Source organism: Pseudopipra pipra, chromosome 11, assembly GCF_036250125.1.
Source record: "Pseudopipra pipra isolate bDixPip1 chromosome 11, bDixPip1.hap1, whole genome shotgun sequence".
Taxonomy (NCBI): Eukaryota; Metazoa; Chordata; class Aves; order Passeriformes; family Pipridae; genus Pseudopipra; species Pseudopipra pipra.
The window spans coordinates 2,950,106-2,977,554 of record NC_087559.1 but is presented as its reverse complement, the minus strand read 5'-3'; the positions used below and the strand labels follow the sequence as shown (position 1 = coordinate 2,977,554).

Here is a 27,449-nt window from a genome sequence, read left to right as displayed (position 1 = left end):
TTCCTTGTCTAATTCACTTCCCATCAAGCTAATTTGCCAACCCACAAACCTCCCCTGGTCCACAGCTATGAGTTTATAGGGTTTTCAAAGTATTGAATGGGCAAAGCACCTTGAAAATACTCCAATATGAACTTCAGGTGCAGAAGTTAATATCATATACAAGAAGAGAAAGCCAGAGAAGCTTGTTTAGTTGGGAAAAGGTAAAAAAAATATATATATACAATTTTCACTCAAAAATTTCCAGGAAACTCTTTTAAAAATTATTTTTTCAAACAAAAAGATGGGTTTTTTCGAAGTAGCCACTTTTGAAAGAATACAAAGTACTTCTTTATACTTCCATTGAAATCCTTCAAAAAATGCAATATTTAGAACAAAAAAAAAAAAAAAAGCTATTTTTATTTGCTAAAATTTCCCTTTTCAGCAGAAAAATGATCAGCTTTGCCTATATCTCTGCCAATCCATCCCACCAAATGTCCCCAACTCATGGAAGCGGATAGACCGGGCCAGATTCCCAGCAACTAAGATCAGGGGCATCCAACTGCAAAATAAGGAATTAAGTACATTTCCAATCTGTCATTTTTTTTTTGAAGACTTATATTCTGAGTAATGGCAGTGTCAGGAGGGCGTTGCCTCCGTGCAACCCCGAGGAGACACGAAGCCAGGCTTTGGGACAAGAGCGGGACAAGGACTCTGGCAGGAAATAATGGGATATTTGCAGTCAGTGCTCCTGGAAATCCATAATTTCTGGGTGCCTGGGGCTCTGTGCAGCTCGTGCCAGGGCATCCAGCCATGGGAACAGATGGGCACGAGGGTGAGCAGATCTGACACTGCGTCCGTGCGTCGTGTGCGGTGTCGGGAACGCGGAGCCCAGCTGGGAATGCGCAGACGACGGTCTGGCCCCAGTCTCTGTGTCACTGCTTTCTGAGGGTGGAAAGAGCATTTCAGCCACCTCCAGTGGTTGGCCAGCAGGCAGGCAGTGAGTGAAGTCACTCTAATGAAGTCTTCACCTCCTTGTCTGTCCTCAGGTGCCCTTTTGGAGCGGGATGAGATGAGCTCCGGTCCCTCTCCCACAGTCCGTGCCAACACACACACAAGGAATGCAGCCTCGTGCTTTGTCCTGCTGAAGAACCCACTCACAGGGGTTCTCCAAATCAGGAAGCAGTGCAGATTGGTTTTAGTCTATAATATAACCCTTAGTTAGCCCTGGAGTTTTAAAAAGGCTCAAAATCCTCTGACAAACCACAGCGTTAAGTCTCCAGCAGTGCTATAACAGGAAGCTTCGTATACAGCTAAAAATCTTCTTTTTTTTCTTTCTTAGCCCAACTCCTCATCTAAGCTGGGTCAAAGTCACTGGAAACATGCCCAAGGACGAACCAGAAACAGAGAATTTTGGGAAGATCCTGAAGATAGATCAAGTGTCAGCAGCTGATGAGGGGACGTATCAGTGCACGGCGAGCAACCCCATGGGGAGGGCGAGGCACGAGTTCCACGTCCACGTGGAAGGTGCTGAGTACACTTTACTGACCTTATTGATTTTGAACAGAGAGCTGGTGAAAGGGAAGGGAATAATAGTAATAATAAGCTTTTCCATATAATTTTATGTTTATGACCTTTGCTAATATAACTGGATGTCATGTGTGAATTGCATGACGCTATTTAATTTTTGATACCTAATTTAATTTTGATCTCTTAAATTTGGGAAGGTTGCAGAAAGAAGCAACTCTAAAAAAAAAATGTGTATGTATATATATATATATATATATATATATATATATATATATATATAAATAATGTATCTTTTTTCCTGAACCATGAAGGCCTTACAAAGTGGTGAACAGGAGTACAAATATGTGAGCAGATTCAATACTCTAAAGATGTGAGTTAGTCAAGCAGAGATATTGATGAAATGTCTTGTATTAATCTGAGTGTCAGACAAAAAGATCTAATTATTCCCCTTGCCCTTAAAGACTGTGAAAATGGCTACTCTGGGCTGGATCAGAGGGACATTTAGCTCAGTTATCTTTCTTTGGCTTCCTCCAAAGTGAGTTCCTAGGAAGAGCTGTAAAAATGCAGTGAGCAGACATGGTATCAGCCCTCTCCTCCCCTCCTTCCTGTGCTCTCTTGCTGTGAATTTGTATAGGGACAACCTGAGCCAAGAGTGGTTTCTATAATCCTTGAAAAGTATCATAAAAATTTGTGAAACAAAGTAAAAAAAAAAAATTATTTTCTACTAATTGTGAACCAAATCACTTAGGTTGGAAAAGACCTCTAAGATCACAGAGTCCAACCTGTGAACAATCCACCACCTCCTAAATATCTTTAAAAAATTGAAATATGATCCTTTTTGTCATCTCACTGAGTATCCAAGGCCTGTTCCCACCCCACCTGCATGCTTGGAAGGGTGACCAATATTAGCAGGATTCATAAATAGTTTTAGGGTTCCCCTTGTGCTCGTCATACCCTTGTGTGAGGGGTGGTGAGTCCCTGTCCATGATCACACACAGGTCTGGTGGCTGATCCAGGTGTTGGCTGCTTGTGCTTGTGCAAAACAGAGAACCTGCTGTGTTTGTGCAAGGTTTGGTCGTCATTTATTTCTGGTGCTCAAGAAGATGGTAGATTAAAAAAGCCAGCCAAGATCCCTTCATCCCAGGCATCTTGCAGAGTGCAGATAGAGGTGTGTGGATCCATCCCCTTTCCTCCTTCTCCCCAAACTCTGAAGGTGTGAGCCCTTCACACAAGACAGGTGTAGATGCTCTTTCCCAGGAGCCAAGCAGAGCTCTGGTGAGACTTAGAAAAGACAAGCAAGACCTGCAGAACCCTCCCTGCCACTGCAGCTTCTGCCCAGGAATAGCTACAGAATAAGAATCCTGAAGCACAGCTGAAAAACTCCCCGAAAACATTTTACTGGTGAGAAATGTTCCATCCTCTGCTCTGCAGAGTCAAAAAATAAAATAAATCACCGGCAGGATTATCTGTCAGAGTCTGCCAACAGCTTCATTTTCATCTGGGCTTCTTCTCACTCCTTGGTCACAAGGAGTCACAATGATGGGAGGAAAGGCACTTTCAACCCCTGCTCTATATTTACTCATCAGCTGAGGAAAAGCCTTTTCTCCCAGGGTGTGATGAATCATCCCCATCCACTTGACACAACCTCGTGCCTCACAGTCTTCTTTCCCTCTCTGGAAGTGTGGCAGAGGGGGATACCAGGGCATGGCAAGTTTTCAGCTGTGATGGAGGGGAAGTGCTGACTCCCAGAAATCATTCCAGATGGTTTGGAGCATCTCTGCTGTAGCTGAATATTTTAACAATCTGGCGATGATTTTCCCGGCTGTAAAAAAATCGATTCCTTCAAAGAAATTGCAGGAGCTGCAAAAACTAAAATACCAGAGAAATAACATTAATTTAGCAGTTTAGGATTTTGACCTCCATCTCTCCCAGTCTGTAGAGGAAGAAAAACTTTCTGGCAAACTTTTATTAACAAACAAGTACTTCAAAAAAGTAAAAGAAGGAAATAATCCCACTCCAGCCATTGCTGTTAAATTCATTTTCCATGTGTGTAACTAATGATGACTACTGTCACCTGCAGGAATTCTTCCTATTAGGAGTCACCTCACATCCAAGGTATCAAGGTAAAAATGAGCCCAAACATTGTTGTCTTCTCCAATTTCTAACCAGCAAATGTCGCTGTCATTAATCAGAGATGGACACGTTCATCATTCTTGCAGGAGCTCCTGTGAGCACACTCAAGGGCAGATCCTGAGCTCTGGAGTTGAGCATTAATTTCAGTTGGCTTCAGGGAGGTTGTGCTGACTTAGGGCTTCCTCACATCTGACAGGCTCCTCTCGAAGGGAAAAGAAAATTAAACATGGGAGAAAAATTATCTGTTATTAACCACCAACCATCCTCAGTCTAGTGCTGGTGTGCAAATCAGGATTTACTGCCATGTTTTTTGTTCTTCTTTCTGGCATTTGAGAATCTCAAACCAGTGCCCTATCTTTCTAAATAACATTTTTACTGATATTTGCATGCAGCCCACTTACTAATCCTACTGAGTCTGGGAGCAAAGATTCAGGTAATTATTACCAAGCATATGAAAATATTCAGCAAGCAAATTGCTTGACTCTTTGAGCATTTTAATCTCTCTTTGCAAGGGAAGCTGTAACCTGGAACATCAGAGCAGGCACAAAACCCCCACTGTTGTTATTAGAATGAGAGACAATTATTTGAAAAAAAAATAGCAAAGCAAGCCCACAAATTGTTCTGACTTCAAATGTTTGTTTGGTTATTGTTTCTAGTCCACCAAACCCAAAAGCAAATGTACATATAACCTCAAAATCTTGCAGTATCATAATGCCTGAGCTAATGTTACCTTGATCTCGATTGAGGCTCCTAGATGGTGTTTGATAGAAATAATTATTACAATATAATGCTTATTTTAGTAATGATACAATAGGTAAGGGCCTTTGCAGTTATGTCTTGCAATAGTACTTGTCTCTAGTACTCAGCTAGAGAAAAAGAAAATAGATGAAACTAATGTGAGGCAGGACCAGGACTGGGTGTTTTAATTGGGTTCCAATTGTATTTCTGTGTTTCACTGGAAAACTGCTCCAACAGGATGCAGAGCCCAGGGTGGTACCTGCAGCTGAAGGTGCTGTTGGTGCCCCCAAAGTGGGCTGGATTGCCAGCTTTTGGGAAGATGTGAGGAGAATTTGAAAGGATCTTGACAAATTGGGAGAGTGGTCTGGAATAAGAAGGATGGGCTTCAGTGAGCACAAGTGCAGAGCAATTCTCCCCAGGCAGCACTAATTGGCTTCATCAGCACAGGGTGGGAAATGTCTGGTTAGGCTGGTTGGGAGGAGGTGCTGGATGGAGAGCTGAACGTGGCTGGGAAATGTTAGTCTGGCAGAAAAGGCAAAAATCATCCTGGAAAGTATGAAGAAAAGTGTTGTTGTAAGAAAAACTACCGAGAACTGATAAGGCCTCACCTAATGTAAGGAATTCTACATCATGAACTCCATCAAGGCTGGGGTTAAATGAGGCAGTTCAGGAGAAGGCAGCAAGAACCCACACAGAACCCAAAATCATGGCATTTGAGGGAAAAAAAGAGATATGTTTAATTTGGTAAAAAAATAAATCTGGGGAGTGCATAAGAGCATTCAGATGAATAGAAGTTTCTTCACAAAGTTTCCTGGGGATTATGTGAGATGCAATATGTTAAACTGCAGCAAGGCAGATGTTGGTTAGATGTTCCAAATTTGTTCTGGTCCTGAGGAAAAGCACAGTGCTGCCACAGCATGGGAGGCTGAGGGGAAGGTCTGGATCCATTTGGGTGTTTTAGGTGTAGATGATCCTGCTCCATTGCAGTAGGATGGACTAAATGCCCATTTTAGATCCCTTTCATGTTTGAACCTGTCAGTATTTTCTGTAAAGACATAAATCCCTAAATCAGGAGGCTCACTTTGATAACACTCACCAAGAAAATGCAGGAAATATTTGCCACTCCCTGTTGCTCACACAGATTAACTCTTTGACTCTTCAACCACTGGATTTTGTAGTTGCTAAAAATACGTGTATATTTTGTTATTCTTATACTTTGTATACTTTTAAGTAGTGCAGCACATCTGTCACATGGAAAAGAGGTTCTTCAGCCTTTCTGTGAAATTCCATTTCATACTTGGCAAAATCTCATTGCCTTTGACTTCACAGCTGCATCACATCCTTGGGGCACCCACAGCAATTCCCATGCTGAGAAAGGAAAGAGAGGCATCATGTGCATGCACAGATGGAAATAGGAAGGGATCCATCAGGTGGTTTGTATTCAGGCTGTGCTTGGTGTCCCCTCCTCCAAAACATGGAAATATCCCGACTCAAGTACTGAATTTGTGGCAGATTTAGAGGAAAAATTCCAAACCAACACTTTAATCAGGACTGCCACAAACCTTTTCACCTCCATGCCTTTAACCTGCCTTTTCCTGAGGAAAGCATGATGTATGTGAGGGAGAGAAGGAAAAAGATCTGCAAGACCAAAGCGTTCTGTTGTTTGCAGAGTTTTTTTTCCTGGAGTCAAATACCAGGAAGCAAAACAAATGTGGTTGTGTCACTCTGGGTGTGAGGAAAGTAAGAAACCTGTCCTGTGTGAAGGAAATGGGAAGATCTTATCATTGTAGATAAGCTTCAGCATCTTGGATTTTACTTCAGTCTTTATATGTTGATGAACAATGTCTCTTCACATGGAAATGCTGGACTGGGTGTGGAAGTGTATCCTCACACTTCAGAGGTGGTTTTTTAATATCTGTGTGAATATGAGCAGTGATGCTTTGTCTTAGCATATCACACTGATAACATCTGGAGTTGTATTACCAGGCAACAGCTCTGCTCATCTTCAAAGTGTTTTTTGAGCATTAGCTAACAGATCCAAGTGTTTCCCAGGCATTAGCTCACCTGTTTCAAATAGGGAAAGAGGCACCATGGCCTGCCAAGCACATGTAGAAGAGGTAGTGTCAGGTCTGGTATTAAAATCTGGAAGTTTCTTGCTTTTCAGGGGGAGATAATGATGAATTCAAGGTTGTGTTTTGGACTGAGGCTGCCCACTGAAGTGTAGGCAGGCTCAGGGACCTGCATTCAGTCAGTGGAGAATGAAGCATTTCTCAGATAAAGGCTCTTTTTCTGCCTTTCAGTTCCCTTCCCTCCCTTTTGGATGCGTTTTTCCGACGAGGTTTGGGTACCTGAAGCTCATGGGCTGCTCTGCAGGGTGGAGGGTTTCCTCGGAGCCCCCCGGTTTTCCTGGCAGTGCTGGGAAAGGAGAGCACAGGGAGTGCAGCAGCACACGCGGCTGCTCCTCTACCACCACCCTGTGGGCAACATTTCTGCACCCAAACCTTCTCTCATCCTCAGAACGAGAGAATGTTTCATCATTCCTAAATAAGCTTCGGGTCAGCCTCTGGTCTGAATAGAGGATGGAAAAACAGGATATTGAAGTGACAATGCACAGCACAGGTGGAGGAGCAGGTGAAGGTGCTGAATCCTGTCGTGGAACTCCTTCCACTTCTGGGCGAGGCAGTGGGAGCCACTTTCTCGTGCCTAGAGAGGGGCATTTGAGCTGGATGGGTATTTGCATCTTGTTTGCGTTGCTGAAACAGTCTCAGCTCATTTCCCAGCCCACAGTCTCACGGCTGAGGGTCCTCGTGGAAATGCTGACCCATCCCGGTGTCCCTGCTTCCCAGCCTCTCGCCTCCCATTTGCATTTGTTTTCCACTCGGATAAACACTGCCCGTTTCTACACCCTCCCTGACACTCACAGAGTCTGAAGGACAGAACTGATGCGTGCTGATGCTAATTTTACCTTTCCTGACATCGCTTTGCATCGAATCCAATTCAGCTGCAGGACGGGCTGCCAAGTGTTGGCAGCGTTTGCCATCTCCTGGAGGACCGCGGCAACAGCAGAGTCAGACTCCCGTGGCTGTGACACTGATCCCTGCTCTGTCCCCTCTTTCCAGAGCCTCCCCAGTGGCTGAAGAAGCCCGAAGGTGGTGTCTACAGCGTGGGAACGAACCTCGTGCTGCTGTGCGAGGCGATTGGCAACCCGGAGCCGAGCATCCAGTGGAAACTCAACGGGATGCCCATCGACAGTACGTGCAAATCCAGCGTGGGGCTGGCCCAGGGGCTGGCTGGGTGACATGAGCCTGTGTGGCACCCACTTAGAGGGAACCCACAAATCCCAACACACTGGATGATGTCTGATTCGAATCTATTAAAATATTAATTAATATTTATTTACTTAAGAAGTTAATATTTAGATGTGATCTTGAAGGGAACGCAGCACAGTGTGGAGCAGTGGCACATGCGAGGTGCTGCCTCTGCCTCGCCCCATAATCTTTTGGGGGATCTGGGACAGCTTATGTTCATTGAGGGTTCCTCCTCTTTCTTTGTGCTTCTGAATGAGCCCAAGTGGCTGTGGAGCACAGGCCGTGCTCCCTAGTGTAGCAGTATTATTACTCCTGGTGTAGCAGTATTATTACTCCTGGTGTAGCAGTTTTATTACTCCTGGTGTAGCAGTATTATTACTACCATTTTAAAAAGTCTGATCGGAGATTTTACTGGAAATTGGTGCTCTGGAGCACTTTCTTCAGGGCTGCTGGCAAAGGCAGTGCTCTGCAACTCGGTCTCTGGCTGTTGAATAAGGTCCTGGTTTGATCCCCTTATTTCACAGAATATTCTGAGTTGGAAGAGATCCACGAGGATCATCAAGTCCAAGTGAAGTCTTAAGTGAAGGGCCCATACAGGGATCAAACCCACAACCTTGGTGTTAGTAGCACTGTGCTCTAACCAGTCTCAGGCTTATCCTGAAGATGTGCTTTGCCTTTGGCTTTCCAGCAGTGAGGAGGGACTATGAACTCCACAGTCATGGTGTTTTCTCCAGCTCCTGACATAATTTGGGTCTTTCCAGGCAGGACCTTCAGAGGGAGGATCTCCACCCGGGAGATCAGCCTGACCAACCTGCAGCTGCAGGACAGTGCCGTGTTCCAGTGTGAAGCCACCAACAAGCACGGCACCATCCTGGCCAGTGCCAACGTGAACGTCCTCAGTGAGTGCCCCTTTCCTCTTCGTGGCAAGAGGTCTGACAACCCCAGGGTCCCATTCTCATGCCTGAATCCTCAGGAACAGCTTGGAGCTTGTAACCATGTCACAGTTCCTTGCACTGCCCCCTGATTTTAAGAATTACTTTATCCAAGTTAATGCAACAAGTGTTACCATGGGCAATATTATATTAGCAGAGACACTTATGAGCTTTGATATACTCTTTATTTTAAAAATATGCTTGGGCTTAAAAATTTTTGAATTCAAACCACTGGGGGCTGAATTGTGACCACAACTCTATTTTTGAATTATTAAGTGTACTGTTAATCTTTACTTTCAGTTGTGACTCCCAGACTGTTCTTTGAAGAAAGGGAGTGATGGGGATTTATTTAATACGAAATATCCCTAAAGGAAGCAGAACCGGGTCTATTTTGTCTCATGGTGACATTTCAGACATTTCTGACATGTCCAGCAGGCAACTGGAAGCTTTGGAGAGCTCAGCTGCTCAGTGCAACTGGTTCCAAAAGGCAGGAAAATTCCCATGAAGTGCCTCAGCATTTGACCTTTGCTGGAAAAGTGGGTGATGCACGGACAATATTTATATTCCCAGCTGTGAAATCCAGTCCTTCTCACCTTGCATTCTCTTCTGCAGATATTGCTCCCTTAATCCTGACCTCAGATGGGGAAAACTATGCTGCAGTGGTGGGTTACAGTGCCTTCCTGCACTGTGACATTTTTGCCTCACCTGCAGCAGATGTCAGATGGTAAGATACTGGGAAGTGATGTTTTCATGTGAAACAAGTTCATACAGGCTCACCAAACACTGAAAAATCTGTTAGTTATTATTTCTATAGAGTTAAGATTAGAAATTTGTAACAAAACTGTGTACAGATATAAGTTTTCTGTGTTCAAATACACTTTTAAGAACCCTGAGGAACTGGTTTATAAAAAGGGTGAATGAAAGTCCTCAATACCTGTGTGAGACAAGTGCTGGGATATTTTTTAAGCCAAGCCATGCTGTAACAGCCAAATCCTGCTACTAATCCTTAGATTAATGTTGGCAACTTTTTAAGTTTGGACACATTATTGAGGTGGAAACCCAGTGACTTGCAGAACATATTTAGCTGGACATGGTTCCATAGGGTTGGAAATCACAGGATTGTCACAGCACTTGGCAGATGCAGTAAAATTGCAGATGGCAGCTGTAGATTAAAGATGGAGTAGTTTAAAGACCTTTTTAGATGCTCTCAGTGTGGTTTTGGTTTGCAGGACACTTGTCAGAGAATCATAGAATAGTTTGGGTTGGAAGGGAATTAAAGATCATCTCGTTCCATCCCTTGCCACAGGCAGGGACACCTTCCACTAGCCCAGGTTGCTCCAAGCCCTGTCCAACCCAGCCTTGGACACTCCCAGGGATGGGGCAGCCACAGCTTCTTTGGGCAACCTGTGCCAGGGCCTCCCCACCCTCACAGGGAAGAATTTCTTCCTAATACCTAATGTAGACCCTAACCATGACTTTAATTGCTCAGAGGCAGAGCTGAGACCCAAAATTCCCGTGTCCCCTGCAATAACTCTATGAAATAACAGTTCCTGCAGCCCTAGAAATAAACCAGCTCTATTGTTCTGATCTTTAGGACCAAGGACGACAGCATAGAGCCCCTCTCGACGTTCCGCTATGAGCTGAATAAGAATGGAACCCTGGAGATCAAAGACACAAAGAAGGAAGACTCAGGATCTTATGCTTGCTGGGCTGCAAATTCTGTTGGGAAAAGAGCAATCACTGCTAATTTGGATATAAGAGGTAAGGGCTCACTTGTGAACAGAAAAACCTTTCACAACTGCTGAGGTTTTACATTTACAAGTGTTCAGTGAATAAATAATTGGTAAATATTCAGTCCAGGGTACAGATTTGTTCTGTGAATCTAGAAATTCTGGGTGCTGTGACCTGAAATTGCCACAGGTCTCATACACATGTGGCCTTTAATATTATCCCCATGTTTCTATTGGATTTTTCCATGCTCATACATGATGCCCACTTTCTTCTTGACGCTTGCAGAAGCTGCATATACCACCAAAAATTTGCAGTTTTCATCCCATGTCCATTAACTTCATTATTTTGAAAGGATTTTCCCTCCTTTTTGCCATGGGTGCTGTTACAGAGCAGGTTCTTGGCTGACCCTTGGGAGCCCAGAGCCCTCCCTGTGCTCATGGCTTGGTGGGGTCCTTGCTGAGCCAGACAGGGCTCCTGCTCATCCCACAGCCTTGGGATTCCTCCTTCCTAAAGACACTTCCCATCTCCTTCCCTAAAGCCATTTTCCATTTGTTGGTCAGAAGGAACATCCCAAAGTGAATTAAATTCCACTGTGGACACCAAGCAGATGCAGCAGGATGAGTTGTGGGTGCTGCTGGTTTAAGGACTCTGCACTGGGCTTTTGCCTGTTTGTTGATAAATATTGGTAAATAAAGCAAAACAAAATATTACTGAAATGTGCTTACTTATAAATTTTAGATCCTTGTGCTCCAGTTCTGTTTTAAGGGATTTATATGGTAGGTTGGCAGCAAACAGCTTCTGTTCAGTACACAGCGGGTTTTATACAAATTTACTTAGGATTTAGGTCTTGCCAATAAAAAAAAACCCTTAAATACTCAATTAGCAAAGTCCTCCAAAGGACTCTCCAATGCAGGGTTTGCTGTGACAAACTTGAGGAAAAAAGCCCTCTCTTTTTGTGTTCTATTTCCACCCACTCCCTTTGCTTTGTAAATTTTACAGTGCTAATAAACGTGAAAATGTACAATGAAATTCTCACAGAGCAACGTTTCTCTGCAAATATAAATTCTGCTAAGTGCCTTCTCCTTACTTATTCATCTGTTTCTGCATTTGGATTACAGTCAATTAAAAGAACAAACTTGATTGCAATAATTTTTTCTCACTTGACTTTAATAAGCTTGTAATTTTTCTTGGATCATTGCCAAAGCTTATTTCAAATGGCAATTAGACATAAAAATCATATTCAAGCCTTTTTATTTTTTTTTTATCATCCATTTCATGACAGTCTGCTAACAAGGATTTTCACCTGTGACTTTTTATTTTGTGGATTTTTTTCTTTTTTTTTTTGGAGCTCTTTGGATTAGAGTGAACTGAAAAACGCTTCGAGATGAAAAATTAAATCCTGGCAAATATCTATTTCAAAACAAACCATTCTCCCCTTGAAATGTGTGTATACATAACAAAAAAAAAAGAGACATGATTGTTGCTCCTAAGGTTGATTTTTACATATGAAGTGCGTGGTGAAAATTTGATATAACAGTCGCTCTCTCTCTCCTAATCAAAGTGTTTTTCTGTGATCAATCAGATGCTACAAAACTTGTTGTTACTCCCAAGAACCCCAGAGTGCTGAAATCACATTCAATTTTATTGAAATGTCAGGCTGAGTATGATTCCCACTTGAAACAGAGTTTTAAATTATCCTGGAGGAAAGATGGAGATGAGCTGCCAGTCAACAGCACGGAAGGTGGCAGGTGAGTGGGGAGGGAACAGGGCTCTTCTCATCTCAGCTGGGTAATGGGATGTGGGGCTGCAACACGAGGTTCCTTAAACCAGGAGCCTTAATAGCTTGAAATGCAAATTCAGGGCTGCAAGAATTCTTCCTGTGGTGTGTGAATAGATCTGCATTTTATGCATATATACATAAAAATGCAACTGTACGAGTTACCATGGATGGGAAGTGATTTGGGGGTTTATTAACTCTTTCATCATCACAGCAGAATATAATGTTATACTTTATATCTATATGGATATATCTAGATAAAAATATATCTTTATATCTACCTATATCTATATATACATATGTATCTATTTCTATCTATCTATCTATCTATCTATCTATCTAATATATATCATTTATATATAATATAAATGTTGGTTCAACCCAAAAAGCCCCAAGGAAGTCAACTAGGGAGTTGTTTCTCCACTTCATTGGAATTATTATTTTTCTCTGTTTTACACCTCTTTGTCCACAGCAAAGTCCTTGTAATGTTGAAGTGAATGGAAAACAGATTTCTGGGATTCTGCCTAAAATCCTACACATTAAAAGCGATGAGTTTGTCCTTTAGGACTTGCAAGCCCAGGCTGAGTTTTGCCCTAATTTTTGTGTTTCCACTGTCCTCAAGGGGATGGAGCTCAGCCTTTATTCCATAGGAGGGGTCCCACAGTGGTTAATCAGGTGTCTTTATTAATTACCACAGCAGAGAGATGGTTTCCTAAACACTGCAGTGCTGGAGAGGTTGGAGATCCTGCTGAGCCCACGTAGGGTGGGGGGGGAGTGCCAGGAGAATTCCATGTCTGCCGTGGAGCCCACTTGCCTGGGATAATGCCAACTTCCCCTGGGTATTGGACATTACACAAGTGGGTTGGGAATGCCCAGTTTTACTCAACCCTTCCAAAAATTCCAACATAAAACCCACATATTTGCCTCATTAATGATGTGCCAAAATCCCATGATTCAGACACTCATCCCGTACATACCAATGGGGTTCTTTTCAGACTAGGATTGACACATCAACTTCCAGCCATGGAGGCTAAATTGCTACAAAATACAAATAATAGTCCCCAGTGCAGTGTATAATATAACTACAATTCTGTTTATAATTAATAGTCCTGGTGTGCAATTATGTTATTCAGCATGTCCCGTTACCAAGTGTTTTTAGGAACAGTTTTTCAGAGAACAGTGGTGTCTGTCTGTCATATTTGTCTTACAGATTTTTTTTTCCATCCTTTGTTTTTCTTTGGCCCCTCAGGATGATCCTGGACAGGGACACACTGTTCATCTCCAGTGTGCTGCTGGAGGATCAAGGAGTTTACACGTGTGTGGGCAGCACTTCCCTGGACTCTGCCACGGCCGAGTCACGGCTGATTGTTCTTGGTAAGGGTTGATTTTCCTGCTGCTCAAACAGCTCCAAATGCCATTGCAGCACTTCTGCTTCTTTCCTTCTCTTGTCCAGTTCAGTTAGAAAGCCTCAATAACTCAATTTCACAACCTCTCACTCCTTAACCCCAGCTGTGCTCTCCCTCTATCTCCGGGAATGCTGATGCTGACACAAACTTTATTTATATTTAGTCTTTGTTATAGGAAGATGAGGCAGCATTTTTTTCTCCGCTCAGGAGGCCCCCACAGTGGCTGTAGGGGGACAGCCCAGGTTGGAAGGTGTAACAGCATATTAAGAATGGCTCTGCTCTGCTTTGAAGTCCTTGCTCAGTCCTTCATCTCATTTTACTGGGAATCTGCACAAGAATTGAACTATTTTTTGAAGAAGAAGGACTTAAGGCCAGTATTTAGTTGTCCAGCTCCTCTGAAGATCAGTGGAAGTTAAGCACCTAAAAGGATTAATTATCTCTGTGAATCAGAACGTAAATTCTTGCCCAGTGGCAAAGAGCAAGTCCACAGCAGAGAAAAGCCTTGACCCTCTGGGTCTGAAACCTGACCTTGTGTGAGCCTCCTTCCAACCTGCCTCCCTTCCTGAAGGGCCACTTGGAATTCAGGGGGTGAATTTGTGGAGTGCTGTGTATCCCATTGCACAGGGACCCAAGGGCATCACCCGATAACTAAAATTTAGTGGACAGTCTTGCATCATTTTAATCGCATTAATTCTTGCTCCATTTTACATTTTTATTTATTTCTGGTGGTGATTGCGACAAGAAATAAGTCAGTCTGACCTTCAGGATGTTTTTGCACTTTAAAGGCGTGATATTTTTCGGTAAATAGTAAATTAAGAAGATGCTGTGCACATTATTTATGGTACTGGGTTCTTCAGTGCTGTATAATTCAAAATGTTTGTAGGCTATTCGTTACATTACTTATGAAAATTTCATAAAGCACTTTTTTCCTGTTTAAAAAGCTGGTTTGCAGAAGAAGAAAAACAGTTTTGTGCTCTTTTCTCCTTGTTTATTGTGTATGAGAAAGGTCTTGGTGGATTAACAATATCTGTTACTTTTCAAATGAAAAATTCAGGTTTCTCTTGCAATGAAAGACTTGTGAGATGACTAAAGAACTAAATATGGCACAGATGGAGACATCAGAATATGGGCAACTAAGAGCAAAAGAAATATGCAGTTAGAATATTTCTAAATATTTGTTGTATATTTAATGAACAGGTAGAGGGCTGAGTATCTTTAAGATGCACCATCAGCATCTTTAAATTAATATACTGAATTTTAAATGGATATGCTCCAAGAATAGAACAGCAAAATTCCTGGAGGTTAAACTGTACTTTCCCGATTTTTCCCAGGTATTACAGAAATAGGGGAAAGAAATGCAGAGAAAAGTAAAACAAACAAACAAAAAAATTAAAAAAAAAAAGTTCTTAACTTAAAATATAAAGCTCTTAACTTTTTGATGTACCCTGAGATAAACAAAGAATCACAGAGTTGTTTAGATTGAGAAAGACCTCAAAGACCATGGAGTCCAGATGTTAACCATGTCCACAAGTGCACATCCACACATCTTTTGAAGACCACCAGACGTGGTGACTCCATCCCTTTGCAAAACAAGAAAACACAATACTGTTATTTTAATAACTCTGTACAAGCACAATGAATTTCTTTCACAATGACAGAGACAGTCTGTGGTTGAAGGAACTGGTTTTCCTGTAAGAAATGACATTGTCAGCCAAAAATTTAGTTGAGAACTGGGGTGGAGGCAGGTCAAAGACCAGAAGTTGTGCAATCGCATTTCCTTGGTCTGCACATTTTTTAGGTGTTGAAACACCAGCCCTGTTTAAGGGAGGAGTGTGTGGGGGACTTTGGGAGGGTGAGGGGTCGCCACCAGCCCCTAGCAGGGAGAAATTACTCTTTTACATCACATTCCAGCTACCAAACTAATCCAAAACAATCAGACTGTCAGAGCAAACCATGGGGCAGACAAACATCTCTCAGTCTGAAACTGCTGGATTTGAGAATGGTCATTGAATTACAAGAATTTTGGCAAAAGGAGGTGTTGGAGATGTGTGTTCTTGCTGTATTCAAGGTCTGTGAGGGGGAGCAGCATCTTTTGGTCATTTTGGCACCCATGCCCCTATAAAGTGATCTCTGGCAGCAGATAGTTTTATGTTTGGGGCTTCTGTAGCCCCAAACTTGTCCCCAGGAGGTTCAGTACAGTTGTCACACCCACCACCACCTCTACCTCTGATATATTCTCTGGACAGCATTAGTTGAGCTGGCAGGTAATTAATTTTCTTGTGTCTTATTAATATAGACCCCCATGGCTGGGATAATGAATGTTATCCCTTCACTCATACTGTAAAAGGCCAAGTTCAATAACTGTCAGAGCTGAGTCACCTTCTCCCACTCTGGTTTGCTCCAGAGGAAATCCAAGTGCTACTGATATAAGTTCCTGCTGAGAGCAGTGTCAATATCTATTAATGATTAAATAGATCTTGGTGTTGATTTGAAAAGAAAACTCTGTTGCTGCAAGCACAGTAATGAGAGTAGATGGGAATGAACTTGAGAAGGATATTGTGTTTATAAAGGAAAAATCAGGACCAGAATCCCAGAATGTGCTGAGTTGGAAGGGACCCACAAGGATCTTCGAGTCCAACCCTCAGCCCTGCACAGGTCCATCCCCAAGAGTCCCACCCTGTGCCCCAGAGGATCATCCAAACCCTCCTGGAGCTCTGGCAGCCTTGGGGCTGTGCCCACTGCCCTGGGGAGCCTGGTCAGTGCCAACCACCCTCTGGGAGAAGAACCTTCTTCTAATATTCGACCTAAACCTCCCCTGAGACAACTTCAAGCTGTTCCCTCAGGTCCTGAAGATTCCACCTGGCTGTCTGTAATAAAAAAGATTTTCAAAAGCAGTTCCTGCTTTCCTCATTGTGTCCATTTTGAAATCAAAGGCTGTTTTACCACCACCTTCACTGAACTCTCCAATCCTTTGGAAAATGATAAGAAAACAGAAGCAGCTTGCTGTGCTGCTGACACTTCTTTGTTCTTTCTCAGATGCTCCTGATCCACCAGAAGACCTTCAGCTCTCTGAAAACCAGAACCGAAGCGTTCGACTGTCCTGGAGAGCTGGGTCCAGCCACAACAGCCCTGTCAATGGTAGGAAGGGATTTTTAGCATCCTCTTGTGCTGTTCCTCATTCTGGCACAGTTCTGTTCAAAGAAACAAACCCTGCTCACAGCCCTCCTTAATCCATTTGACTATGACAGTTCATTTGTTTAGGTTGTTGTAAGACATTTCTAAGCTCTTCACACAAGTTCTGCCTTTTTTCTTCTCTTTTTTTGTTGCTTTTCCTGCCCAGAGTCCATCATAGAGTTTGAAGAGAACCGCTGGGAGCCGGGGAGGTGGCAGGAGCTCACCAGAATCCCAGGGGATGACACCACAGCCCTGCTGTCCCTGGCCCCCTACGTGAATTACCAGTTCCGTGTCGTGTCCGTGAACGCCGTGGGAAGGAGCCAGCCCAGCAAACCATCCCTGCGCTACTCAACACCCCCAGCTGGTAAAAACTCCTCTCTAATTTCCTGAATGTTACCATTTTTCATGGTTTTTTAGTGTTTTCTGTGCCATCCTGTACTTCAGAGGGGTGAAGAAATCAAGGTCACTCGTGCTGCTCTCGGTGGCGGCTCAGAGGATTATTAAAAGTAGGTTATGTGGTGGGAAACACCCCCAGCTGGTCCAGTGGCCTGAAATAACCCTCAGCATGTTTGGGGGGGCAGGTGACCACTTTCATTAACTTTATTAATGAAAGTAGCACGTTTTCAGGGAAATTAAATCAACTGGGGAACGTCTCATGACAAGCCATTGTCATGCATCTTCTGCTATTTTATAAGTGAATGTTAATTAGATGGGAGCCATGCTGGGATGAATTCTTCAGTGACTGGTAAAAACAGAGTAGCCCAGCAGTTGCACATTAAGTGTCCAGGCACAGTTTCAAGCATTTGGTGTGTAGTTAGAACCAATCTAAATTTTAATGACCCAACTTGCTGTGCTACATAAAATTCCAGAGGGTGCCAGAGGGAAGAGTCCAGAGTGCTGTGTTTTTCCTACCTCTGGCACCTCACTCTGCTGATTTTACACCTTTAAAGCCCTTAGCAGCTCTTCATGGACAAGCTGCTGGAGAAGAGCTGTGTTTACAGGGAGCCTTTCAGCAGCACTGAGCTTGTCAAAACTCTCCATTCACAGAGCATTTCACCGTGGCAGAAAATGTTGTCTCCCTGCACGTCATTTTAGAGGCCAACTGTTCAGCACAGCATTTGCATTCCTTGGCATTTCTCTTTTTTTTTTTTTATCCCCCTTTACTTTAATTTCAGGTCCTTCTTCATCTTCTCAGCTGTGTGTGTCCCACGAATGATGCACCTTCTGTTTGCTGTCCCCACAGGGAGAGAAATCTCGTCCTCACAATCCCCCTACATCTGGTGCTTTCCAATCCAAAAGTCAAAATTCCATGTTAGCTGGTGGCTCCAACCAACAGGGACACTTAGGAATCAAAACTGCATATACAATGTGTTTTGGTCACGTCAGCTCTGCTGATCCAAGTGATTAATCTCACAAGTGTTTTTTTGTTTAGGTGTCTTTCACTAAGAGAGACATAAGAAATGCTTTTTGATGCTTGTTTTGCATTTAAATACTAAATGCAAATAAACCCCAGGATATGCAAACTAACCTTGTCACCTGTGTGGTTCCAGCTCCAGACAAGAACCCAGAAAACATCCGAGTTGAGGCTTCTGAACCCAATGAAATGGTGATGAAATGGGAGGTAAGGAAAACGTGTCTGTAAATGCTACAATATTGGAAACAGGTTCCATCTTCAAGCATCAGTTTCTAAAGCAGCATGGAATTTATCATGCTACGTTGTTTCTTGTTGGAATATAATTACATTTAAAAAAAACTAGTGGGTTCCTTTATTCCCTTTAATGGACTTTGTCTCCCCTTCTCCTACCCCTGTTTTCTAGGAAATAGTAGCAAATTCTATAGGTGGAATCCTTTACTCTTCTGAAGCCAAAGGTAAATCTGTCACTGGCTTAAATGTGTTCTGGATTTTCTCCCCCAGCATCACTTCTGTTTCAAAAGACAGTTTTTTATGTCTAACTTCACCAGATATTAAAAAAATATAGAAGTCCTATAAAGCACCGTGAGAATCCCACAAAATTTGCTTGTCTGTGCTTCTGGTACACCAGAAAGTGCTTCAAATGACTGTGGTCTTACCCTGCTCTGCAGGAGGAGCAGCCAGGCCCAGGGAGGGGATGGGTGACTTGTGGCTTCTGCCCTTCCAGCCTGGAGGTTAAAAAATGCCACAGATCCCTTGTCCAAGAGAATGAGCTTGAATTTTTACACCAAGAGCTACAGGATTGTGGATGAAGCCCCAAAGCATATGATGTGCATCAAAGGAACTGTGTAAAAGTCTTGAGGATGGTTTCCAGTCTTCAAATTTCCTGGGTTTCAAGCTTACAGGTTCTGTGCCAACAGTTGGGAGAGTTACATATGCCTTCATTTAACACAAATTTCCACAAGTTTGGAAGGAAGCATATCTTCATTGTGGCTAGAATTACACACAATTTACATGAGATTTATTTTTCAATCTGCTGCTCCCAGTGGGGAACAATAAATGTTTCCCCAGTGTGAACTTCTGGTTTAGACTGTAATTGCATCCAAAAGGAGATGGTCCTCTCTCCATTGGCTTGGATTTGTGTGACACAGTCCAGGGTCAGGGAGGACAATCCCACCTCTCAGAAAAGGTTGGACTTGATGACCTTGGAGGTTTTTTCCAACCTTAAGGATTCAGGGTGGTAATACCCAGTATTTTTACTGGGAAATGCTGGTATGACTTCATCAAACAGAAGCAAGTTCTGCTCCTCTCTGGGAAGCCTTTAATCACTGCTCAGACTGGGCAAAAGTGGAAGTGAAAGCTGAGGCTGAAGGCAGAGAATGGGCTGGAAAGACTTTGTTAAATCTTGTTGAATCATTAAAATGCTGTAAACAGGATATTCATTTATTTATGGCGTTTCCTGTGTGCTTTTCTGAGGAACTGCTGGGCACTGAACATGCTATTTCTGACAGACAAAAACTGCAAAATGATACTAATCTGCCTATTTTTGGATTAAGAGACCAGCTGAGCATTAGTGACTAGATTTTCAGTCACGGATTTGCAGCATTAAGGGAGATCAAAATACGAGTCAAGCAGTGCTTCAATTTAGCTCTAAACAAGAAGTAATATTTTAGTGGGAATTTTTTACTTCTTCAGCTTCTCTTGTAAATCCCATTCCCTGGGATCTTTGCCATGGAGGTGAATCTCACAGTGGTGCCTGTTAGAAAGCTGCCCAATCTACCAGCTCATTGGCCACAGTCATCCCAAAGGTCCCTCAGAGCAGAGCAGTGGGAATTTTTGCAGATCCTCCTGGTTGGGTGGATGAGGAGCATCAATGGGGCATCACTTTCTGCTGCTAATTGATGCCATTCCATTTCAGATCTCTCTGTGCAACTTGGATACTGATTATTACATATTTATATATACCAGCTATTGTATATTTAATATTTACAACATGTAATTTAAATATAATTAAAAGTAGTCTATATGATGGGAAACACCTACATAAAATAACCCTCAGCATGTTTGGTAGGGCAGGTGACTGTTTAACTTTATTAATTAAAGTGGGACATTTTCAGAGAAATAAACCCACCTGGAGAATGTCTCATGACAAGCCATTGCTATACATCCCCTAATATTTTATAAATGAATGTTAATTAGATGGGAACCATGCTGGGATGAATTCTTCAGCTGATGGGTAAAAACAGAGTAGCCCAGCAGTTGCACATTAAATATCCAGGCACAGTTTCAAGCATTTGGTGTGCAGTCAGAACAAATCTAAATGTTAATGACCCAACTTGCTATGCTACATAAAATTCTAAGATAAAATGCAAATTTTATCTCTGTTAAAAGGCACACACAGCCGTGTGCCAAAACGTGCTGTTTAGCTGTGCTAAAGGCATGTGGTTTTACCTCACACGAGAAAACCTGTGGCTAAAGAAAACCTGATGTATGTAGGATGCAGAAATATGTCTGCTAACAATTAATCTGTTTTTAATCCAACTGTTTCTCTGCCTTTCACCCAAGTCAGTGTCATGATTTCTGTTGAAGCGGTGACATCGTTCTTCCAGTCATCTCAAAATTACCGTGACAGCGAAAAGTTCAGGCTTTATTTTTTTCTCCTTTTTCTCTTCCAATGTGTAACACACTCCCCAAAATTATTCCCCCCCCTCCCCTCAGCTGCTGTTTCATGATTGCTGCAACAAAGGCAGACAAGGTCTCTTTTAACTTCTCCCACAGCCATTGAAACCTGTGGAGAGGAACGGGCCAGGGCTGGAGTACAAAGTGAGCTGGAGGCAGCAGGGGGTCAGGACGGACTGGAACGAGGAGACAGTGAAGAAACATTCCCTGACTGTGAGAAACACTCCCACCTTCGTGCCTTATGAGATCAAAGTCCAGGCAGTCAATAATTTAGGATCCGGCCCCGAACCAAACGTTACCATCGGATATTCGGGAGAGGACTGTGAGTAGGGGAGACTTTCATGTCAAAACACGCTGCATGGGGGATTCCTGGCATGCAAAACCATCAGACATGGAGGGAGGGATTAGGCACCTCCCAGCCAAAACTGCTGAAATGCCAGTGCCCAGCATAAGAGGCTTCAGCAGACAGGGATACCACTGATGCTGGATGCCAGTTTGCTGGAGTGTGAGGGATTTTTGGAGAGGTCACTTGTGCTTTCATTAATCTCAGCTGCTGCCTTAACCTGGGTACTTGTTTGAAGGCCACAGTCCATAAGAAGCCTATGAAGTGTATCAGTCATGCTGTATTTGGTGGGAAAAAGTGTCTTTGGGTTCTCTGAGGCCCAACTCACCAGTTTAATGCTGTCAGAAGTTAAATACTCTGCTAATTGGGTACAAACTCACAGGCACTGGGTGTTGTAAGTGAACTTACAGGTGATGCTGGGTGTTACCTTGTCCATCGAGTCCTTGAAGGATGTGTCATATTCTCCAGCCTGGGCTTCTGTCCAGTGATTTTCCTTGACTCCCAGGTGGCACAGCCCCTCTGTGTTTCACAGAGGGACTCGGTGCTGTTCAGACAGGAGAATTCCCACTGCACACCCACAGGTGGGAATAAGGTTTGCTTGTGCATCGTCTCTCCCCTTAGAGTGTATTTGGATGGTGAGAACAGGGGGAAAGAAACTCCACAGCATGGTTATTTTCTTTGTCTGTCTGTGATGAGTCTTATTTTATATCCATCTCTGGAAAATATTCCTTTCAATTCAGTTGTCAATGGATCAAGGCCTCTTTTTTTTTTTTTTTTTCAGGTACTGTAATAGCTCTCTCTGTTGTTCAGTGATTAAAATCCAACTGTTTAATGAGCTTAGTTGTAAAATGAAATTGATTATAAAAAAAACTTCATGATTGCCTTCTTGAGCGCTGTGTTAATCATTTTTTTATTCTTCTCACTGCTGTAAGCATTGCTTGAAACAGGAAATCATAAATACTGGTGTAGAAATTCATATGTCCCAGTGCACCTGTATTCCAGCCCTCAGCAGAAAACCCTGATATGGAAAAAATCATGTTTATTGGCCCATTGCACCCACTGGCTGCAGGTGGAATGGCTGTTTTCTTGCCTGCAGTAAGACTGCACGAACTGCCATGGTTTGAGCTGGAAAGCCAAGCCCTGGAGCTGTGAACACTGGGAATCTGGGCTCTTGGAAGGGTCTTTAATTCCTGGTACTTTTGTTTTTACAGTCCCAGATGCTGCTCCTTCGGGCGTGTCGGTGGATGTTGTGAACAGCACACTGGTCAAAGTCTTCTGGTTTGGAATACCAAGGGACAGAGTTCGTGGACATTTAAGAGGCTATAAGGTTAAAAGTTTCTCTTTAAATATTTCTATATAGTTGAACAAACTACTAAAGGAATCCCAGATCAAGGATGATTTGCAACCTCTCATTTTTGGGAAGGTGAGAGAAATTATTATCATTAACATGATTTGTTATAGAAATCCCAATCTCCATGCAGGTCAGTTGGTGGAAAACAAAAAGCTTGCTGGATGGGAAGAGGCACCACCCAGAGAAACACTTCCTAACGTTTGTAGGAGACAGGAACTATGGGATGATTCCTGGCCTGGATCCCTTCAGTGAATTCCGCTTAACTGTCCTTGCTTACAACTCCCGAGGGGATGGCCCCGAGAGCTCCCCCGTGGTGTTTGAAACTCCAGAAGGAGGTAAGACAAAATGGGGATGTGGGATGGAGGGACAGAAATTGAAATTGTCCTTGTGACACGGTGAGTTGATTTTCTTATCTAAAGTGATTGTAAAATCTCCAATATTCATAAAACCCCTCACTAGAAAGGGGAGCTGTAGGTGTGGAGCTAAACTATATCCTCATTTAACAAGCGTGTGGAGGACAGACCTGTTCAGTCCTCTCTGAAGGATAATCCCTGTGTCTTCCAGTCCCTGAACAGCCACGTTTTCTGAGGATCCTGAACTTTGACAAGGACTCTGTCACTCTGTCGTGGGGACTTCCCAGGAAAGCCAATGGCCACCTCACTGGCTACATTTTGCAGTACCAGATAAGTACGTGCTCGGTTTCCTTGGAGTTTAGAATTGCAGCATGACCAGTTGAATTAAAACCACAGATGTGATGTGCACACAGGCTGCTAGAGGGCAGGCTGAAGTCAGCTTCCAGAGCTAAAAGTTTTCCAGGCACTTTTCCCATGTAAGCACACGTTATTGACATGCCCTGTCCCACACTGATGGGCTAATTCAATTATTTCGTGTTTGCAAATTATACTTTATGTAGCAGTTAATAAGACATGTAAATTGTAGGTGCATTTTACTGGAGTGAAACTCATTCAATGGAAAATAAATTGTAATGAGAGCACTTGTAAAGCCACATTTATACAGATCTGCACGTGGTGTCAGTGAGCTTCTCCCCCCATAAGGTGCCTCAGCAGAAACACAGACAAACCACCTGAATCATGTTATTGAGTAGTCACTGAGAAATAACTTAATTCCAGGGGTATTTCTTTCTATCTTGCCTTTGAAAGAGAGCAGAGAAACAGAGCAGACAATCTCAGGCAAGACCCAGTATTGGTCCCATAACACCAGCTGTGTGGTGTGGTGACGATTCTGGGTATTTTATATGTTGTTTGAGGATTAGACTGTGCCCTATTTACAAAAAATGTCAAACCCCATGTACTTTTCATTAATCTCTGTTGGTGGCAGAACTGCCCAGTTGCCTTTGCAAGGGGCTTGAGGTTGGATCTTCCCTTTGGTTTTGATCACTATGGGCAGAGCGTGGATCTGTTTAATTATAGAAGCACAGAATGGGTCAGGTTGGAAGGGACCACAGTGGGTTATCTGGTCCAACTTCCCTGCTCAGACAGGGTTATCCCAGAGCACATGGCACAGGATTGTGTCCGTGGCTCTGGAATATCTCCAGTGAGGGAAACTCCACACCCTCTCTGGTCTCTGTTTCAGAGCTCAGTCACCCAGAGAAGAAAATTCTTCCTCATGTCCAGGTGGAACATCCTGGACATCATTTTCTGCCTGTTGCCTCTTGCCCAGTTGCTTGGTACCACTGAGCAGAGCCTGTTCCATCCTTCTGACCCCTTCCTGCAAATATTTCTGTGTATTTAGAAGATCTTCTCTCAGTCTTCTCCCAGCCCCTCCTCCAGCTCCCCGCTGTGCTGAGGCAGAGCAGAGCACAGCAGCACAACCATCCTCTAACTTGCTTGTAAAAGTTTGCAGCTGTTTGGAAGCAAAGCAAGAAGCAATTCATATATATTTAATGATCCAGGAGACAGTAATTTTTTCCCTCCCACTCAGGATGTGCATATCTGGATTCAGAGAGCTTTTTAAGAACAGTAATAGCTCAGTGAGTAGTTGAGAGATTGACAGGGAGGATATAAATCCCATTTAAGCCCCTGGCAGGAAGGTGAGATGCTTATTCAGGATTTATCCTTCCCACTCACTGCAGTGCCTCCCTCACAGGAGTGTTCATGGCACGTTTCATGCTGGAAACAAGCACAGAAATGGTTGAGGGAGGGGGTTGTCCCGCTCTGCTCTGCACTGGGGTGGCCTCACCCTCAATATTGTGGCAGTTTGGGGTCCCACAATACAAAAAAGACATTAAGCCATTAGAGAGTGTCCAAAGGAGGGAAATGAAGATGGGGAAGGGCCTTGATTTGAAGCTGTGTGAGGACACTGAGGGCACTTGGTGTATTCAGCTGGAGCAGAGGAGACTGAGGGGAGACCTCACTGCAGTTCCAATTCCTGGGCAGGGACAGAGGAGGGGCAGGGACTGAGCTCTGCTCTGGGGGGACCAGGGACAGCACCCAGGGAAGGGCTGGAGCTGTGTCAGGGCAGGGTCAGGTTCTTCTCCCAGAGGCTGGTTGGGCACTGACCAGGCTCCCCAGGGCAGTGGGCACAGCCCCAAGGCTGCCAGAGCTCCAGGAGCGTTTGGCTGATCCTCTGGGGCACAGGGGTGACTCTTGGGGATGGTCCTGTGCAGAGCTGAGGGTTGGATTTGATGCTCCTTGTGGGTCCCTCCCAACTCAGCATATCCTGTGATAGAGCACAAGTGCTGTGAGGAGAGGCTGAGGGAGCTGGGGTTGTTGAGCCTGGGGAAGAGGAGGCTCAGGGGAGACTTCATCCCTCTCTACAACTCCCTGACAGGAGGGTGTAGCCAGGTGGGGGTCAGATTCTTCTCCCAGGCAACCAACAGTAGGATGAGGGCTTGATCTTCAGCTGTGCCAGGGGAGGTTTAGGTGGGACACTGGGAAGAAATTCTTTACAAAGAGAGTGATCAGACACTGGAATGGGCTGCCCAGGGAGGTGGTGGAGTCACCGTCCCTGGAGGTGTTTAAGGACAGACTGGATGTGGCATCAGTGCCACGGTCTGGGTGTCAGGGTGGGGTTGGGTCACGGGTTGGACTCGCTGATCTCAGAGGTCCTTTCCAACCTGGTTCATTCTGCGATTCCAAGGGTCTGACCCAGCTCCTCTTCCCTTCCAGTCAACGAGACGCACGAGGTGGGGCCCGTGAGCGACGTCAGCGTCACCAACCGCTCCACGCTCAGCTGGAGGCTCTCGGGGCTCAGCCCCAGCACCAAGTACAAGTTCTACGTGAAGGCCTGCACTGCCAAGGGCTGCGGGAAGCCCGTCACGGAGGAAGGACTCACCGTGGCTCAAGGGAGTAAGTTCACGGGCAATATGTTTTTATGGGGAGAAGCTCTAAAGAGTGATGGGAAAATCTATTGAGAATATTCCAGGCTTGACATTTCCTTTGTAATTAGAGGAAATAAATTTGTTTTTCTTTCCATGAGAACAATCAATGAACTTCTTAATGCGGCCGTGCAGCTCTTGAGAAAAGCAGAGCTCATCTCTTTCATTTTGCTGTGCAGCCCTGTTTCTGTTCCCACCAATCAAGTCTTTAAGCCTTTCTAGAGTGAGTGAATCGCATTTAGTCACCAACTGAAAATTGAAGATGCAGATAATCTGTTCTCTGTAATAGTATAAAACCAAATTCTGCCCTTGCATGAAGATGGGTGACTTCCAGCAGCATTAGGGTCGGCTGCTTGACAGGGAAAATCCAGATGAACACAGAGCTGACTGCAGTGTATTTGATCCATTATTTATGATTATTTTGTCAGGGACTGGGAGTGAACATTTGTGTGCCACTTACACCCTGTCCTAAAACACTGATGTTCAGTGATTTAAAGGAAAATGGCAAGCACTGTGTGAGAGCTCATCTTTCACATTCAGCTGAAATGAAATAAAATGTACTGTGCTCAGCAAGTCTGAGAACTCCTCAACACTGAGGAGCAGGTCCCTGCTATTAGTCAGAAACCATTGCTGGGCACTTACCATGGGGAAGGAGAAAGAGAACGTGATAAGTAAAAGAGTCCTGCCTTCATCCTTTTCAGCAAAGATCACAGTCTGGAGCAATGTTGATATAAAATAGAAAAATGGTCCTCGTTGTACAACACCCTTGTTGGACTTCTGAGTTCCAGAATTCTTTTCAGTCAAAGAAACTTTAAACTCATCACATCTCAGTTCAGGATCCAGCTGTGATCTGCAGTTTGTTTTCTCAAGTAGTAAAACTCCTCCTCAGCTGTCTTGGAATATACTAGTAGAAACTATTATTCTACCCATTAATCTATTAATAATAGTATTTATTAATCACCATGATTTAAAATTTATTCTTCATTAAGGAAATAAAAACATTTTTTTTTCCCAGCTAAAAATACACTATTTCCCCCTCATTAGTTACCTTTTCTGGCCTTCATTGGACAGCCCAAAAAATGTGTTTTGGCCACTGGAGATTCTATAACTTCTTGGAATAACCTTGTCAGGGTTTATGAGATGCATCCCAGTCTGTGGGATGAGAATGTTGCCATTTCTTTATTCTCATTCTCTTCTTTCCTCGGACTGTTTTCCAGCAGTGGCAACAACTGGTTCTTGTTGCTCTTGGAATAGAGTAGGATAATTAATAAAAGCTGCAAGGGTCCAGTTCTGTGATTTATGTGCTCCTGGCTGGTTCTCAAGCCACCCTAAATTAGGGCACTGCATCTGTCACTGAGATGCCATTAGAGTTCTGTGTCATTATTTGCTGGCTAAATTGTTCAGATATTTTTCAACTAAACATGATAGACTGGGAAAAAAATAATCACTCTTTTCAGTGACCTTCTTGGGGTTTTAAGCTGTGGTGTGGGAAGGGAGGCAATTGCTCAAAATTAAAACAATCTCTCTTTTTGAAGAAAGGGAGTGATTTCAGAAGTCAAAGTTTATCATTCAAAATGACCCCCATAAATGACAGATATAAAATGTGGTGCCCTCTGAAATGAA

The 27,449-nt window shown here is 43.6% G+C and overlaps 1 protein-coding gene across 13 annotated transcripts in view; it reads left to right on the top strand.

Moving 5' to 3' along the window:
• CHL1 (cell adhesion molecule L1 like) overlaps positions 1-27,449 on the top strand; it is a 136,849-nt gene that overhangs the window by 96,352 nt on the left and 13,048 nt on the right. For all 13 annotated transcript variants that reach the window (XR_010433390.1, XR_010433389.1, XM_064667152.1 and 10 more), the window contains 15 exons: positions 1,319-1,503; positions 7,497-7,632; positions 8,451-8,584; positions 9,230-9,341; positions 10,212-10,378; positions 11,931-12,096; positions 13,375-13,499; positions 16,568-16,669; positions 16,872-17,069; positions 18,256-18,326; positions 20,895-21,117; positions 22,350-22,465; positions 22,620-22,824; positions 23,054-23,176; positions 25,618-25,797. Coding sequence is in view for 11 of the 13 variants with exons in the window: in XM_064667152.1 (XP_064523222.1) it covers positions 1,319-1,503; positions 7,497-7,632; positions 8,451-8,584; positions 9,230-9,341; positions 10,212-10,378; positions 11,931-12,096; positions 13,375-13,499; positions 16,568-16,669; positions 16,872-17,069; positions 18,256-18,326; positions 20,895-21,117; positions 22,350-22,465; positions 22,620-22,824; positions 23,054-23,176; positions 25,618-25,797 (2,243 nt within the window). In the remaining 2 variants the exon portion in view is untranslated. The remainder of the gene's footprint in view (positions 1-1,318; positions 1,504-7,496; positions 7,633-8,450; positions 8,585-9,229; positions 9,342-10,211; positions 10,379-11,930; positions 12,097-13,374; positions 13,500-16,567; positions 16,670-16,871; positions 17,070-18,255; positions 18,327-20,894; positions 21,118-22,349; positions 22,466-22,619; positions 22,825-23,053; positions 23,177-25,617; positions 25,798-27,449) is intronic.